At 39.3% G+C, this 18,736-nt stretch overlaps 1 protein-coding gene across 1 annotated transcript in view; it reads left to right on the top strand.

The window, feature by feature from the left end:
* LOC139959699 (xylosyltransferase 1-like) overlaps positions 1 to 18,736 on the top strand; it is an 84,209-nt gene that overhangs the window by 60,935 nt on the left and 4,538 nt on the right. Inside the window, exons 4-9 of the mRNA XM_071957505.1 lie at positions 1,380 to 1,582; positions 11,134 to 11,214; positions 14,361 to 14,580; positions 16,042 to 16,218; positions 17,603 to 17,839; positions 18,268 to 18,480. Coding sequence (XP_071813606.1) covers positions 1,380 to 1,582; positions 11,134 to 11,214; positions 14,361 to 14,580; positions 16,042 to 16,218; positions 17,603 to 17,839; positions 18,268 to 18,480 — 1,131 coding nt within the window. The remainder of the gene's footprint in view (positions 1 to 1,379; positions 1,583 to 11,133; positions 11,215 to 14,360; positions 14,581 to 16,041; positions 16,219 to 17,602; positions 17,840 to 18,267; positions 18,481 to 18,736) is intronic.

The following is an 18,736-nucleotide window of genomic DNA, read 5'->3' as shown; positions in this document are numbered from 1 at the left end:
TTTGGTTACATGATCCTTCCACTGGGAGTGCAACTTCTTGAATAAATGCTGAGACATAAGTACAATTCTTTGTGCTATAATCAGTGATGTGTCACGTAGATTCAAAGTGTATTTAACTTATAGATGCCTGAGCTGGGTGGGGGGGTGGAGGAGAATTTCAGTGACCAATTACTAAGGCAAATGATAAGCCGGATAATGGTACATTTTCTCTCAGTAGTTTCCAGTTCGAAAACATGCTTTTTGAAATATCACAAACATCTTTAACAATTTAATTAGTACATACACAGTATGAACAACAATGTTGTGACTTAACAGAGAGTCCGTTTTCTTCCATATTACTGCACACCTTGGTTTGTGCCTCATATGCCTCCTAGAATACTGCAAGTCTGCTTCACCAACAGGTGTTAAAATGAGCCTCATATGCCTCCTAGAATACTGCAAGTCTGCTTCACCAACAGGTGTTAAAATGAGTCTCATATACCTCCTAGAATACTGCAAGTCTGCTGCCCCAACAGGTGTTAAAATAAGCCTCCAGATAGAGTTATTTAATTGCCGTATAAATGCAAGATCATCAGACGTTGTATACTTTGTACTATTTTTTCACACTCCTCTTGTCACAAACTGACGACCTTGATACAGACTAGGAATAATGTATGATTGCTAGCCAGAGGACACAAGATATAACATGATAAAAGAGATAGTTGAGGTATGGTAGTAGGTATATCAAATAAATTAAGGGCATCGTCGATGCCCTTAACTGTACCAAGGCATCAGACCAAGGCATCAGACCAACAGATCAACTAAAGGACATCAATTTAAAGAACATCTCTGCTGAGAGCGCAACATTAATCTTACTGTTTAACACATCTATAAAAATTATGTAATGATCAAGTGGCCATACAACGTGGCTTAAAAATTGCTATGCAAATCATGTAATGAATATTCGCAATCAAAATCATGGCATGTTGTTACATAACTGATATGTGCAGCTGTATGAACATGCATTGTTATTATACAGTCCCTTGAACTATTAAAGATGAGTCACATCTTAACCTAGCAATTATACAATAGCTTTTAACACTGATAAAGTCGTCTTCTTACTAAAGTTCATTGTTCCCCATCTGACTAATCCCTTCTAATGCTCTTTCAAATGTCACAGTGTTATATATCATTATACAATACCATTACTATATCATTGGAAAACATATGCGAATAAATGGTCAGACATGCTGTAAACGACTATATATAAGAGTTGTAGAAACTGGGGCCCTGCAAAAAGAGGCCTAAATTCTGTTTCTTTAAAAATAAATGGGGGAATAAACAGGCTGCTGAACTTCACAACGGTTGATGTTATGAATATATCTTCATTTTTCTCCCAGCGCTCAGATTATTTGCACAGAGAGCTGTCAAAGATTGCCGATATGTTCCCAAATATTTTGATGACACCGTGGCGATATGCAACCATCTGGGGCGGAGCTAGCCTCTTGAGCGTTTACCTCCAAGCTATGGAAGATCTTCTGAAGATGGAGGACCTTCAATGGGACTTCATCATCAACTTGAGTGAATCAGACTTTCCCATAAAGTAAGTCATATGGATATAGACCATTATATTTACAACGCATATTTATGGTGTATAGGATCAAAGTCATGAATATTCATTAACAGAATTAACAAGTTTAAGCCCAAGAACAAATTGAGAATACCCAACTTCTATTGACCTGTCAAGCTTACATCATATGAAACTGTCATTGGTTTAATACTTTCTAATAGTTGATATTTGTATGTAAGTAGGAAATTTGGGAGAAAGAAAAGACCTTTTTTCTTTCAAAGGTTACATGTTTTGCCAAATGCTACATCAGCCTAATTGCTAATATTTTGGACTATGCTATGTTTTCTGGCTAGTCATGCCTGCTGCACAAATGGTGAAATTTCATGATTAGAAGAACAATCTTTGAAGTGATCAAACAGATGCCAGTAAATTTATTCTTTTCACCTGGTATAAATACGTTGTTTTTGCCAAGCGAAACTGATATTAATTATGTCAAAATGACTGTACAACAATTTATAATCACCATTTGTGCGGGTAGGTAAGGGTGGAAACATATGGTAGTTTCTTCTGCAAAAAGTGCAGCCACTTTTAAGTAATTTCATTGTAGACATACTGCAACTAAAACTGCAGAAGGTTGATTACCCTGTTGCGATACAAATGGAGGAGAGGCAGAGGTGGGAGATGGGGGGGGGGGGGGAAGGGCAGACCACAGTCACCAATGTATGATCACTACTTTTACAGTGTGGATAGTGTTGGAAAGTTTGCAGGAAGACAGGCTATTCAGTCGTTGAATTTGGTAGCCAGAAAATTGGAATGAGGAGCTCCAGGCCCTCGGCAGGTTGGACTTGAAATGCCCTGGTCAAATTATTAGATAGAAGACATGATTGTTCAATACTGCCATATTGAACACTTTTCAGCAGACTTCCCAAATGTATGCAAAAGACATACTTTTATCGGAAGGTTCGGTCTTGAATTAGTTGGTAGCAAGAAAAGTTTAATGTTTCCTGTCCGTACCTGATTACCGGTGACAAGTTCACCTGGCTGCTTGACGATCAACCTTTAACATTTTACTTAGCATTGCAATTCCCTAAATGTTCCATTTTTTTAATCTGTTAAAGATATCAATTTACCACTTTGGGGTTTTCTCCCCTGGCTATTCTGACATATTTAGACTGTACATCTATTTGGTCAAATTTAATAATAGGTTACTGTATAAATTTTCAAGAGCTTGACAAATTATGGGTTAGAATGGCATTTATAGTTTGGCTAGAATTAATTAAACCAGCTGTAAAGTTTAAGTTAGTATTTATTTATGATATGAGCTGTGAGTAATGGTACATAACCTGTTGGCTTAGTTCTTAAAAGGGGCAAACTAGCAGAGATAAATGACTTCTGTTTTCTCTGCTGAATATCAGAAGCTACAGACAGCTTCCAGTACACATTGGTTATGACTGGATTGTCATTACAACAATGACTGACATTTAATGACATTTCCTGGCACAGGGAATCAGTTAGTGTTCAAATTATGTGTAGCAGTGTTAAAAGGCCTGTAACTTTGTCTAAGCTTATATTGAAGATACTTTATATTTCAGGGATGTGCTCTTGCCGGGCAGCAGTGGGCGGCTGTGCCTGGCAGTTCTGAATTCTGCTCAGTACAAACAGTATTTTATACATTTCTACCCTGGCACTATGTTTGATGATTAATTTAACAACTTTTATTGCCATTACCAAACTATGGGTGAATACTTGGCACAAAAGTTAGCTCCAGGGTAGCAAAAAGATAGCACCATTTTGTTGCCATATAAGCATGATTGCAAAAAAATTTCCAAAGGGGAGAGGGACACCCCACCCCTTTAGACCCTTCCCCCAAAACGTGGATCACACTACCGCACAAGCCCTCCCGGCACTCAAATATTCCTGAACACATCCCTGATATTTTGTCTATGCACAAAAACTGCTCTTTGTAGTTGTATAGCACTCTGCCCATTTTGCGGTGCATTTTACAGTGCATTTTACGATGCGATACTGGATAAGTCATTGCATGTACACTGTTCTCTGCAAATCTGTTTGGCCAATGATTCTAAGCTTTGGTCTTATAATATTTATAGAAGCAATGGGCATGGGGAAATTTTAGTTTTACAGGGAGCGTGAGCCCCTCAGGATTGTGTCCTGTATGCTTCATCAGTAGCATGTCACAGTTTAGTGTTTAATTCATAGATACAGTCACGATGCAGCAATTCCCTAGCTGGTTGTATCGTGTCGGAATGTTTGAAAGACTGCTACGAAACATAGAACTCAAAGTACACTAATATGGCTGTTACAATAGCAAATCATATCAATGGTTCTGTTTCAGTCACAGCATACAAAATAGCACAATTTAAACAATTTTCGTTGAAAATGTCTTAAAGGTAACCCTTGTTTTTTTTCTGATTAAGCCAAATTTCCAGCTGTAAAATGTTACCAATAACAACTATGTTGGAAATATCTCTAACTATGTTGTATGATCAAACTTTGTTATAGATTTCTGTCTGTTGAGTACATGCTTATTTGGAAGTTGTGTTTAACAAACTTTCATTTTATTTTGGCATTTTGATGTTACTGAAAAGTTAAAATCATAGAGGATTGTAATGGGAAAAAGTGAAAATTCATCCCTGGTGACCATTTTGTTCATCATTCTTTAATAGCTTCAGCAGGGAATACTGCTAAACTGTAAATTGATTTGGACAGGATGGGATTTGAAAGATGGTGAGGTGATTTTATTTACAGAGAAGGAAGCTCTACTGGTGTGAGGATTACATGAATTTATCCCATCATGCATCAGTATGTAATATATTAAATTAAGTATGGTGCCATATCTGTTCAGATTATTAAAATGATTCCTGATTTCATGAGAAATTATCACCCTCCCAGACAGTAAATTGTGATAATGCAATTTGATGTCATTACCACATTTATATTAAAGGGAACGTAAACCCAACCATCTTTGTGAAGATCAACTCCCCCAAAACAGCTAAGTAAAATCTTGTTTCATTTGGGGGAGATATCTCTAGTTTAATAATTGTGTCTGTCAACTGTCATTTTGTAAATCTGTGACATCATAAATACCACTAGGATCTCAAACCATGTACTTTCTCTTTGTTTTCCTTTCTAATTATTCATGGTATATCATGTTAAGAAGTGTTGACACTGAAACCAATGTCACTATTAGGTCATGTTTAGAGGCTCTATATTTCTGATTCATCATGATCAGTGCAAGACCCATCTCCATATTCAGAATACATACATTATAAAATTTACAATGTAATTTTGTTGTTCAGTTTCTTCTCTATTTACTAAATAGAGAAGAAACTGAACAACAAAATTAAGCACAATTGATGTTTATTTTAGACTTGATCGAGTCTTCTGCTTGTGTGCGTGGAAGAAAAAGCTGTTAACTTGTGATAATTCCCAAACGGAATCCAACTTTTCTTAGCTGTTTGGGGAAATGGTTCATGACAGATAGCTCTCTATCACAGAACATTAATGTTGGTAGGGTTTGTGTCTCATCACTGTAGAGGCTGGTGGGGATGAGGCAGAAGGGGGTGGGGAGTGGGGGAAGAAGTTATCCCTGACAGTTATCTCTATCACACAGACCTTTAATGATGGTAGGGTTTGTGTCTCATCGCTGTAGAGGCTGGTGGGGATGAGGCAGAAGGGGGTGGGGAGTGGGGGAAGAAGTTATCCCTGACAGTTATCTCTATCACACAGACCTTTAATGATGGTAGGGTTTGTGTCTCATCGCTGTAGAGGCTGGTGGGGATGAGGCAGAAGGGGGTGGGGAGTGGGGGAAGAAGTTATCCCTGACAGTTATCTCTATCACACAGACCTTTAATGATGGTAGGGTTTGTGTCTCATCGCTGTAGAGGCTGGTGGGGATGAGGCAGAAGGGGGTGGGGAGTGGGGGAAGAAGTTATCCCTGACAGTTATCTCTATCACACAGACCTTTAATGATGGTAGGGTTTGTGTCTCATCGCTGTAGAGGTTGGTGGGGATGAGGCAGAAGGGGGGGGGGTGGAAGTTATCCCTGATAGTTATCTCTATCACAGACCTTTAATGATGGTAGGGTTTGTGTCTCATCACTGTAGAGGCTGGTGGGGATGAGGCAGAAGGGGGGGGATGGAAGTTATCCCTGACAGTTATCTCTATCACACAGACCTTTAATGATGGTAGGGTTTGTGTCTCATCGCTGTAGAGGCTGGTGGGGATGAGGCAGAAGGGGGGGGGGATGGAAGTTATCCCTGACAGTTATCTCTATCACACAGACCTTTAATGATGGTAGGGTTTGTGTCTCATCGCTGTAGAGGCTGGTGGGAATGAGGCAGAAGGGGGGGGGGGAGTGGGGGAAGAAGTTATCCCTGACAGTTATCTCTATCACACAGACCTTTAATGATGGTAGGGTTTGTGTCTCATCACTGTAGAGGCTGGTGGGGATGAGGCAGAAGGGGGTGGGGAGTGGGGGAAGAAGTTATCCCTGACAGTTATCTCTATCACACAGACCTTTAATGATGGTAGGGTTCGTGTCTCATCGCTGTAGAGGCTGGTGGGGATGAGGCAGAAGGGGGTGGGGAGTGGGGGAAGAAGTTATCCCTGACAGTTATCTCTATCACACAGACCTTTAATGATGGTAGGGTTTGTGTCTCATCGCTGTAGAGGTTGGTGGGGATGAGGCAGAAGGGGGGGGGGTGGAAGTTATCCCTGACAGTTATCTCTATCACAGACCTTTAATGATGGTAGGGTTCGTGTCTCATCACTGTAGAGGCTGGTGGGGATGAGGCAGAAGGGGGGTGGTGATGGAAGTTATCCCTGACAGTTATCTCTATCACACAGACCTTTAATGATGGTAGGGTTTGTGTCTCATCGCTGTAGAGGCTGGTGGGGATGAGGCAGAAGGGGGGGGGGTGGGGATGGAAGTTATCCCTGACAGTTATCTCTATCACACAGACCTTTAATGATGGTAGGGTTTGTGTCTCATCACTGTAGAGGCTGGTGGGGATGAGGCAGAAGGGGGGGGGGGGGGGGGGTGGGGATGGAAGTTATCCCTGACAGTTATCTCTATCACACAGACCTTTAATGATGGTAGGGTTTGTGTCTCATCACTGTAGAGGCTGGTGGGGATGAGGCAGAAGGGGGGGGTGGGGATGGAAGTTATCCCTGACAGTTATCTCTATCACACAGACCTTTAATGATAGTAGGGTTTGTGTCTCATCGCTGTAGAGGCTGGTGGGGATGAGGCAGAAGGGGGGGGTGGGGATGGAAGTTATCCCTGACAGTTATCTCTATCACACAGACCTTTAATGATGGTAGGGTTTGTGTCTCATCACTGTAGAGGCTGGTGGGGATGAGGCAGAAGGTGGGGGGGTGGGGATGGAAGTTATCCCTGACAGTTATCTCTATCACACAGACCTTTAATGATGGTAGGGTTTGTGTCTCATCGCTGTAGAGGCTAGTGGGGATGAGGCAGAAGGGGGGGGTGGGGATGGAAGTTATCCCTGACAGTTATCTCTATCACACAGACCTTTAATGATGGTAGGGTTTGTGTCTCATCGCTGTAGAGGCTGGTGGGGATGAGGCAGAAGGGGGGGGGGGTGGGGATGGAAGTTATCCCTGACAGTTATCTCTATCACACAGACCTTTAATGATGGTAGGGTTTGTGTCTCATCACTGTAGAGGCTGGTGGGGATGAGGCAGAAGGGGGGGGTGGGGATGGAAGTTATCCCTGACAGTTATCTCTATCACACAGACCTTTAATGATGGTAGGGTTTGTGTCTCATCACTGTAGAGGCTGGTGGGGATGAGGCAGAAGGGGGGGGGGATGGAAGTTATCCCTGACAGTTATCTCTATCACACAGACCTTTAATGATGGTAGGGTTTGTGTCTCATCGCTGTAGAGGCTGGTGGGGATGAGGCAGATGGGGGTGGGGTGTGGGGGTGGAAGTTATCCCTGACAGTTATCTCTATCACAGACCACTAATGATGTTAGGGTTTGTGTCTCATCGCTGTAGAGGCTGGTGGGGATCAGGCAGATGGGGGTGTGGGGTGGGGGTGGAAGTTATCCCTGACAGTTATCTCTATCACAGACCTTTAATGTTGGTAGGGTTTGTGTCTCATCGCTGTAGAGGCTGGTGGGGATGAGGCAGATGGGGGTGGGGGGTGGGGGTGGAAGTTATCCCTGACAATGATCTCTATCACACAGAACATTCACACACCCGTCTCTGCATTATTGTTGTACTATAATTTTCAACCAAACTTTATAATAAAGTGTTTAACTTTGAACTCTATGATCTTACCTCTTTTAAAGCTTTGAGGCTTTTGTTCAATTCAACTTTCCTCCTAATCTAACTGGCCAATTAATAACACTTATTACACGCTCCTCAATGTTACCATCTGGTTGAACCTATTTCCTCTTCAAGTTCAAAACTATGTCTTTGTATAACTTTTCATTACCATTCCATAGAGCTGACTGAATATTTGACAGAAGATAGCCTTCTCTATAATTTGGAACATCTTTTTTTTGAGCCAGGGGGAGGGATGGTTTGTTTCTCATGTGTTCCAACAGAATTTTCGTGACTAATATAATGTGTTTCAATCCGTTTCAAAGCATATCACTCAAAAATTGAAATGACATCTACTGTATTCTTCCTAAAAATGAGTTTTCATTCTCTGGTAAATATAATCATGAAGTAACGGAATGCACTGAAGTCACTGAAACAGGATGCATGCGCCTGAGGTCTCATTTACTCTTCTAAGAATACGTTGACGGTCGAGTAAGAGCGATGATTTATCGCTGCGGGTTTCATATACATATCAGTAATTATTCAGAAGAGGTCAATTTACAAAAACATTTTTCAACAAATGTATCAAAATTAGAAATCATTTGTGGAGTATTTATTTGAGTATCGCTTACATCTCTGGAGGGTTTTTGGATATCTAGCTTGCATCGATACAGTAAAGATTGTTTTGCAATGTATGATAGGTTTGTTGGTTTCCGGTCTTCATTCAATGGCTAAGAAATCTTATGATTGCCAGATCGGGAAGCACAACCGTGAAACAGTGAATCTGGCGTGATAAAGTTTTGCTGTATAACTTTTAAGGAGCCTTTTTTTATATTTTGGTAACTAGTTTCCATCAAATGTAACAGATTTTATACTAGTTGAAGCAGGTACCGATTATACCAAGTACCACTTGACCAAGTAAATTTTACAGATAATGCTTTACAATATGATCTATTATCGATCAAACTACTAAGAGATGCACATCAAGTTAGTAATTCAAAGTTCAGTATGTGATATTACCATAGATACAGTTATGATAAACATTTTGGTCAATGCCGTTTGAGATATTTTTTTAATTTGATGCCAGTTGCGAACCCAAGCAAACACTAACTAGCATAGCGTGAAATCTTAAGTGACTACCTAAAGTTAAACTTATAACAGTAAGGTAATCAGTGGCATTGTACTGAGGTTAGAAGAATCTTCAGTTGCAATTCTTTTTGGTGTTTTCGAGTTTTTAGTGTTCTTGGCAAGTTATGTTTCCTCAGAATTGTACAAGACTATAGACCAGTTTTGACCAAAGAATCTTGTTTGAGAATCAGGATGGTATTACACCATTAACGTACAAATTTTAAATTGGGAACAAATCAACTTTTGCAAAATCTCATTTATTTCTCTCTGGTATGAGACTATAATCCTGCATAGTTTGTGTTCACTGTGCATAGCTTTGAAGTACTCTGACATGATTTGTTTTTGTCTGTATGTTTAAGTGTACTGCTGTGTGTTTGTTTGTGAATATGTTTATATATTAAATGTACCCTGACCACTAACCCTTTGCTCTATTAACTTTAATTTGGCATTGAGAGATTATGTTATACTTCAAGACTGTCAGCCATTTTAGGATTCTTTGACAAAAACACTAGAATCTAGCTGTTGAGTGTATGTTGCAATGAAGACACTTAAAGAGATTTTCATCATTTTTAGAAAAATTTACTGCAAAAATATTTGTTACCAAGGATTGTAGGAATTAAAGCCCGCACTCTGATAGCAAATTTCATTGCCTCAGATGTTATACTGTACATTGTAGAATTTTTTTTTGATACATGTGTTATTTCTTCAAGACTTCAAGTGTTTTCTTACGCAGCAATAATTGTCCTTTTTTTATTATTCTCTACATATTGTACTGGTTATTAATCGTAATGGGATTTAAGTAAAAAGTACAGAAAGGAATAGCCTTTACCTCCACATAGTCCTGAATGTTAAGTACACAGACTCTTTGAATTGTAATCCATGTTCAAGGAAAAAGGAACAAAGTAGTGATAAAAGAAGATTGTAATCTCTTCCGGTACATATGTAGTCTCCGATTACTTAGAATTACTTCCCCTCACTGTTTTATTTTTCACTCTTGTAAAATTGACCCGAGGCTTGGTCTGGCTGGTTAGTTTCTGCCAACGATGGGAGAACATAAACATTTACTTTTAGCATGCATATTAAATAGGAACTACTATAGTATCATAATTTGTGTAATGCCAGAATTAGCCTGTCATTATTATAAAACAAAAGGAGACATATTTGAATCTTCTATGCTTGTTTATAGGTAATGGTTATTCTGAAATGGTAGGGTGGGGTGGGCAGTGGGGAAGGGGGTGGGGGGGGACTCAAGGGGGTCGCCTGACATTAGTTTCCAGCAGATTGTAATGTTTGAAACTAGGATTTACTACCCAGTCACTATAGAACTACAGTAGTTGCTAAGTTGGAGGGAATAGTACTAAGAAGATGGAAATCTTCCAGCATCTTGTGATCAGTTTTGCAATTAACTATGGTCTACATGTAGCTGGGAGTGAATTTAGATAGATAGATATTTATTCAGCCAATCATAAAAATACATTGGAAATTGGTTGATAACAAGAGCTCAAAACATTAAATATTGTAAACAAAATATAAGATGTAAAATAATATACTGTACATAGATATCGTTCCTATAAAATGTACAAAAAGATTAAACTGTACTCACAATATAAAGGTGAGCAAAAATACAAAATGTACCTACAAAACATTAAAGCGTACCAAAATATATAATTGCCCTAATTTTGGCTGACAGATATTATCATTGTCCCCCCCCCCCCCCACCAGACAAACATTATAAAACAATGCAACAGTTCCGTCTGTACCCATTAAGACCTGGGTGACCTTTCCTGAAAACTCTCCCTATAAATTTGACCCAGATTGTACTTTTTGATGATTGTATCATTTTACTGCTTTCCTATTGGCTGTTTTCCATTACGGCTGACTGTCTGCACATCACGTCCACTGATTATTCAACCCGTCATTCGACACTAATCATTCCACACAAAATAATGAGGTGATACTCGGGTCTGCCCACCCTTCCCAATATTTAACAATTTCCGTTCGTCTCTAGAGACAATGGAATGAAGAGATCAATTATTTTAAACCAATTGAGCAGGCTTCTTATCTTACACATTTCAAACTGAGAAGAGATATCAAGGAGTAAATCACTTGACATCTTCTATCGGTCTTTGCTCTTATTTCTTCTAGGACGAATGCTCAGCTGGTGAAATTCCTTGGTCATTATCGACAGAACAATTTCCTCAAGTCTCATGGCCGGGATGAAAGCAGGTGGGTGTTTTTATCTTTCCCTCATTGTTTTTAAGCTATGTATGTCAACATGCACTCAGCAGTATCCATAATAAAACTTTAACTTTTTCTTATTGTTCTTTGATTTATTTTATTTTCCTTCTTAACTTGTATTTCTCTTATCATTCTTTCTTAATATATTTACATATATCATTGTTTCAAAAGTACAGTGCATGTGTCACTAGTTAAAGCTGCATTTTGTGATATAAGTCATAATTTGAGACGACGTCAGATAGTCGGATACTCCACAATAAAAAATACAACCATCCGGCTACTTCTGATAGACCGGCAATTAACCCTCAAAACCAGTTCAAGATATTGGTGTCTTAAACATTTATTTTAATTCTCTGATGATGACATTTTCATTGAAAAACTGCTGAAGCTTTTGCCTCACTTTGTCAATCCTGTTGCTTCTTCTTCTGTGGACATTTCCAGGTAAATTCAGTGACTCTGAGAGTTGGGGGAAGGAGGGGGGGGGGGGGTTGGGGACAGGAGTCAGACCAGTATTTGATGGTGTTTAAACGACACCATGCATCCTGGTGAAGATATGACAATGGTAGATATCGGTCAATTACTGGTTTAATAGCCATGTCCCCTTTCCCTTGTTCCTTCCAACTTTTGAAACAATGTTGAAGAAGATACATGCTGTATCTGTATGTACTGTACCATGTGATATTTGAAACAGTCTGTCTGCCATTTGGGGAAAGGGATCAGCCCCCCCCCCTTGATTTTTATTCTGAGGGGCTAAATTCCCTCCCCATAGAAGGATACGTGGTAGCACACCTGGCCAAATCATATCAGAATTTGAAGGTAGAGTTAAGTTAGTGCTCATTCAGTGTTAAGTTTGTGATATGACATACAGTAGTGTTCATACTCCTTTGATTGTATGAGCTGGTTCTTGGATTGTGAAATGAGTAAAGCTCTCAAACTGAACAACTCAGTACAGCCCATCCCAGACATTTAATTGTTGCTTGTTTTGGATGATTCCATGTAAGGTCAAACTAACCATTTTTAATTTTTAATCATATCACTTGAGAAGTTCATCGCAGTTGATTTCCGTTCCCCCCTCCCCCCCCCCCACACACACCATATTTTCTTTATCTCCCTCATCCTCCCAAATCCCTCCCTCCTCCAACCTTGGAATTTGTAGACGTTGATGAAAACTGGGAGACAAATTTTTACCAAAATGAATGGCTAATTGAGAACGAAAGATCTGGGCATCTGCTCGTAAGGAGAAAACCGTCATATCACCACCTCATTGTTATTTCAATTGTGATATGTTATAATAAATGAAGAGATGAAATTGGCTCTTTAACAAGTCACAACAACTTGTTTATCTATAACCTTTTCATTCCTGGGAAATAAGGTCACAGTTCAAACTCATATTTCCCAAAATTTTCATCTCAATCTAATTTTTTCCCCCCTGTATCCTTCATCTTGTGCGACTGAAATAGAAGGTAAATATTTTTCTTGTGAATAAAGATTTCACACACAGCACAATAATTTTTCTACATTTTTTTTTTATTCTTTAAGGTTTTGTTTTTAATTCCTCTGCTGGCCTTAGCAACCAGGAATTAAGTTGCTGTGCAGTTTTTGTTTCATCTTGTTCAACATGTCTGACATCAGTTATATCTACTGACAGTACTACATGTACTTAAAATGCACAATATATTTTCCTTGTTTTTATGCACTGTTTTGGAACTGAATTCACTGCTTTCGTTTTCTCAACTTCATAATTTCTGCCAGATTTACTCAAGTTATCATTGCAATGTTCCATGTTTTTCTCTGTGAAGTTTTTCCCTGTAGCCACAAAGGTGCCACACACTGGAATATTTATCTCAATATTTACATGACAATAACAACTGTCAAAGTAGGCTAGGGTGTTAGATAAATCTAATATGGATGTTCGGAAGGTCTAGACCAAACATGGGCAAAGTGTGGGCAAATTTTCTGTGGTCCCGTAAAATTTTCAAATCCTCTCAGTTTGGTCCAGAGAACCTTATAATATTGAAACATTCAGCACCATGAAACTAAAAAAAATGCCTTTTGGCAAATTTCATGACCACCTCTGTCTGGGTGTTACTAAGTGTTGAGGGCTGGTCACACATTACAGAGAGGAGCTGACGGGTGGGAGGTGTGCCTGGGGTCGTTGAAAAGGACTATCATGTACTTTGTTTCATTAGCAATTAGGTTTTTGGCAGTATTACAATAAGTTTGTATCGTTTTTTTGCGCTTTTTCTCATTTACTCCTGCCATTTTGTTTTCTTCCCTCACTCCTCCCCCACCTTTTCTTACGGTGAGATATTTTTTGAAATATATATATATATTTTTTTTTTTAAGGTATGGACATACCTTTTCCCTCAAGACATATATGTGTTTTTTTTCATATTTAAATCAGATTTGTCCACAGATTCGGTGTGTTTGAATCCCATATAAACCATTTCACTAACATCCCTCTATCTACCCTCATTAAAATTATGATTTTGCTTTACTTTTAATTTTTCTTCTTTCTCTCTCAAACAATGTTCCATTACCACAAGGTTTACGATGAATATTTTGACATTTCTGTGGACAAGTGACATTGTTTTGTTATGGTAATATTCAGATTCGGACTAAACACATGTTCAAGTACAGCTTGCTCCCTGTGGAGGTGGCTGTTCACGGTATAAACCTTTCTTCTTGGATTTGTGTCTGTTGACCTGCATATCCACTTCTTCAGAGAGTGAGTTGTTATGGCAACAAGACAATCTAGTGTAACTTTGAGAATATACTAACTGTATCAATGTGTTGTTATGATGCTATTATTCTGCCTGAGTGGTGAAAGCATACAGGACTTAAACCCATTGACCTCCTTGGTAAACCAGTGCACACATGATATCTTAATTACTATTGATGAATTGTAATAAAGTAGTGTTGCCTTGAGAGTGAGTTTCAATAAATGCATTTTTTTGGGGGGGGGGGGGGGGGAAACAATGCCAATATTCAGAAGTTAATACATGTTATATTTGTTTAATTAAGCCCTTTGAAATTTCAGGTGAGCATTAACAAAAATTCTTAAAAATAGCAATGTCATATATTTCTTGTGCAGGAATTGTTATAATGTCGATATGTTTTCTCCATTTTCACAGCCGATTTATAAAAAAACAGGGGCTGGACAGAACCTTCATTGAATGTGACAATCACATGTGGAGGATCGGAGACCGTAAACTTCCAGAAGGCATCGTGTACGACGGAGGTTCTGATTGGTTTGCCCTCAATAGAGAATATTGCCAGTACCTGCTAACAGCCAACAATACCATGGTCAATGGACTGAAAGAAATGTTCAAATACAGCTTGCTTCCTGCAGAGGTGAATGCAATGTTTGAAACGTAATCGTGTCTAGGACTTGTGTCCGTTAGACCTGCTGTATCAAGTATCTGTTTCAGTTTATTAGATTCATATAATCATGCACAGGGCTATGAATAATCGGTACAGTTTAATGCTCTCTGCTCCTGGGTGATTGTTTGCTGCTAAATCTTTGTGAGTGTTAATCCTGTCCTATACAGACCAGCATACAACACTTCTTTAAGTCTCTCAGGATCATGTAACATGCACAGAGATGAATAATCGGTACAGTTTAAGGCTCTCTGCTCAGGTGATTGTTAGCTGTGGGTGTTAATCCTGTCCTATACAGACCAGCATACACACTTCTTTAAGTCTCTAAGGATCATGTAACATGAACAGCAGTTACCGATCTGTCAGGGGTGAATGTTCACGTTGGACGTGTATCCTGTGGACCTACAGACCTTCTGCAGATGTAAATGTTGACTGGTTAGTTTATACAGGATTTATCCTGTGGACCTGCTGATGTGATTGTAGACAGTTTATGTAGGATGTGTATCTTGTGGACCTGCAGGTATGACTGCTGACAGTTTATGTAGGATGTGTATCTTGTGGACCTGCAGGTATGACTGCTGACAGTTTATGTAGGATGTGTATCTTGTGGATTCACTGCACTCACTACACAGTCACATTTGACAGCTCACTAAACAGCAGTCAAAGTTGAGGGTTCACTTCACAGTCAATGTTGACTGGTCATTACACAGTCAAAGTTGAGGGTTCACTGCACCGTCAAAGTTGACTGGTTGAGGTTAACTGCTCACTTGCAGTTTTATTGCAAATTTTCCTTGGCACAAATAAGAGGTAACTATACACTGTATCAAAGTCAAGATGAAAGTGACCTCAGTTCCCTTAACAATAGAGCAGCCATGTAAAGTGCCCATCAAATGTAATACCATGTTTCATAAGTTGGTAAGTGTAGGCAATCATTTAGCAATGCTAAGGATGGGTGTTGTGCAAGGGGAGAGGGTGGGGGGTGGGTGGATAGAAATGGCACCAATTAAGCCTGCACCATTAAAGAGTAATTGGTACTCCTACAAGCAAAGTATAGACAAAGTATTACAATTATTTGGGGAGAAGATGGAAAAGGGAGGGGGGGGGGGGTGGAGTGAAGAAAAGTAGTGACTCAACATGAAGTGCCTTAAACATTCATTCAAATGTTACTGGTCTACAAGATGAACATCAAAAGTCATGTTCATAAAAGTTTTAGGTTGGATTGCTCAGATGTCAAAGGTCATACAGAGCTGTTAAGGATATGATGATGAATGTCTCCCTCCTTTCTGACCATCATCTGTGGTAAGAGTATCAATAAAGAAGTGATTGTATTCCGATTTCCAAACATTGCCAACTCTTCCTTCTTTCTTTTTTTTCAGAAATTTGTGTTGTAATTTATTTTATTAATATTTTCTTTTTCATATTTTCTTTTTTCAGTCCTTTTTCCATCTGGTCCTGGTAAACAGTGAACACTGTGAGACCCTGATTGATAACAACCTTCATATCACCAACTGGAAGAGGAAGCTCGGATGCCAGTGTCAGTACAAACACATCGTTGACTGGTGCGGCTGCTCACCGAACGTATTTAAACCAGAAGACTTTTACAAAGTGAAGGTATGTCGTATATGTGATATAACATGCCTGTAACACCCCAAAAATGGCATGGATTGGTTTACAGGCCAGTTGCTCGTGATGTATCATTCTATTCTTGGAACCGTTGATGACCCGATGGTACTTAATTGTTTAAACCTTTACAAGAAGGTTGTTATAGATCTAATGTCAAGGTACTTAACACAGGAAGCACCAACCAGTCAAATAAGGAAATATCATTACCTGTACAAACTGAAGTAGTTTGAGCATCCTATTGACATATTCAAGAACTACTAGCATGGACAGGAAAAGATTGTCCACACTTTTATGTCAATTTTCTGTGGGAAAATGATTTTCATAAACTATAACTATATACTGGTGGTATATTTAACAATTTTATTTCTTCTGCTCGGATGATGTACAAAGAATTTTTTTTTTATGTTATTTGTTTTGGTTTGTGTTGTTGTATTGACTTCTTGTAATTAGTATTTTTGTTTGGTAAATGTTTTATAATTCTCTAGTTTGTATTGGTTATTGCTATGATTTATCAGCTCTGATACTCTCATGTCATGCTAAAGATAATCAACTGTAACAGCATTTCCACTGTCCACCTCCTATCATAGGCATAGGAGCCTAATTTGATTTGGGGGCTGTAACGACTTGCCCGAAAAATATAACCAAATTTTTCGCGCGCTCCGCGCGCGTTCAGCATGTTAATATGCATATCATATAGGCATTCATTGGTTATTACATCACGTGCTACTAACCGATGAATACTATATGATATGCACAATAAGATGTTGAATGCGCGCGGAGCGCACGAAAAACTTTGGTTATATTTTCCGTGTTATTACCCTTCCATATTGGTTTTAATTATTGGGGAAGTCGTTACAATAATAACGATAATAACAATATCAGTTTAACTATTGAAAAACACATTGCAAATTTTTCTTCTTTCAGTAGGTGCCCGAAAAAATTCTCAGCATATTGCCTGAATTTTCACACAAAAAATTGAAAAACACAACTGCAAATTTTTCTTCTTTCAGTAGGTGCCCGAAAAATTCTCAGCATATTGCCCGAATTTTCACCAAAAATCTTGGTTGGGGGGCTGCAGTCCCCCAGCCCCCCCCCCCCGCCTCCTACGCGTATGCCTCCTATCCTCCCTCTGTTCACATCAGCAAATATTTCCTTTTGAAATGTGACCAATTACCAATATATGCTTTCATCAAGCATATTTTTTTGATAATACTCCTATTATTTCATCACTTCCCATACCTGGCTCTCTTTTCTATTTTTTTTTGCTCAAATTTCTCGTGTCAGGAATTTTTCTTCAGTTATGACCTGGCCATAGCTTAACAGTATATCTTCGATTCCAGCCTGCCAACTCTTTCTTTGCTTGTTCCTACAGAACAGCCGTCCAGTTTATTTCTCCAGGAAGTTTGAGCCGGTGGTCAGCCTTGCAGTCATCAATCAAGTAGATACCTACCTGTACAACGCTTATCCGATGGGTACCCCCGGCATGAATACTTACTTTCAGAGTATATATCATGAAGAGGACACCTTGACCGTGGCCAGCGATGGAGAGATGACCACCTACAGGGCATTCCTGAGAGTCTTGAAAGAGACCGTCAACTTAAATGAACAGGTACTTGTATATATATATGCCTCCAACAAGGAGAGCAAGGGAGATATGATGAAACACTTGTACTTCCTCACAGTCATAATAGAAACTGTGATTATTTAGTACTCTAAAGACGGGGGGTGGGGGTGGGGATGGATGGATGGGAGGGAAAGGGGGATGGAGGGCAGGGCATGCCGATAAACTTGCAGAGTGTAATCTCTAAATGTAACTTCACATTCCCATCTCTTCATACCCTCAACACCCAATCTATTCATCTATGTTTACAGAGTCCTGCATGTTAACACATAAGATTGTCTGGTGCAGTCCATGCCATTGCTCTTTGCAACTCGCTATTCTCACTGTGGAATGGCCGACGCTGTTGCCATATTTACTGCGGAATCCCTCTGGGTTTTCTTCAGCCAATACAATAATTTTCCTGTTTTGTTTCTTAGCCGACAGATAAGAATTGTTCTCTGAAGATCAGCGATATGCCCCACGAAGTATCCGGCTACTACCGAATGGATTCCCTCAAAGGACTAATAGTGACAGCTCGTGCCGTGGATTCTCTGAACCACACGCAAATGGTGGAAGCCTTTTTTCCTCTGAGTAATTTACATAGAATATTAAACATCGATGGTCCCGGAGGAAGGTTAAAACGCATAGAGGTTAGTTCTTTGAGTAGCAATATGCTTGGAGCTTTGTGTTGAAGTGTACATGCTCCCAGTGGCATGTTTAACTGAAACAAACAAAATGCCTACCACTTTATGCTCAACATCTATATGTAATGTTATGTCTGTGGATAAACACATCAAGAATGTGTGTCAAGGCCACACATACCTTCCACATTCGTAATTGTTAATAGCACATGTGGGAGTCTGTCTTATTACTTTACTGCCACCATTGTCTATATCCTTTATCTTG

Source organism: Apostichopus japonicus, chromosome 19, assembly GCF_037975245.1.
Source record: "Apostichopus japonicus isolate 1M-3 chromosome 19, ASM3797524v1, whole genome shotgun sequence".
Classification (NCBI taxonomy): domain Eukaryota; kingdom Metazoa; phylum Echinodermata; class Holothuroidea; order Aspidochirotida; family Stichopodidae; genus Apostichopus; species Apostichopus japonicus.
This window is presented reverse-complemented; position numbering and strand designations above follow the sequence as displayed.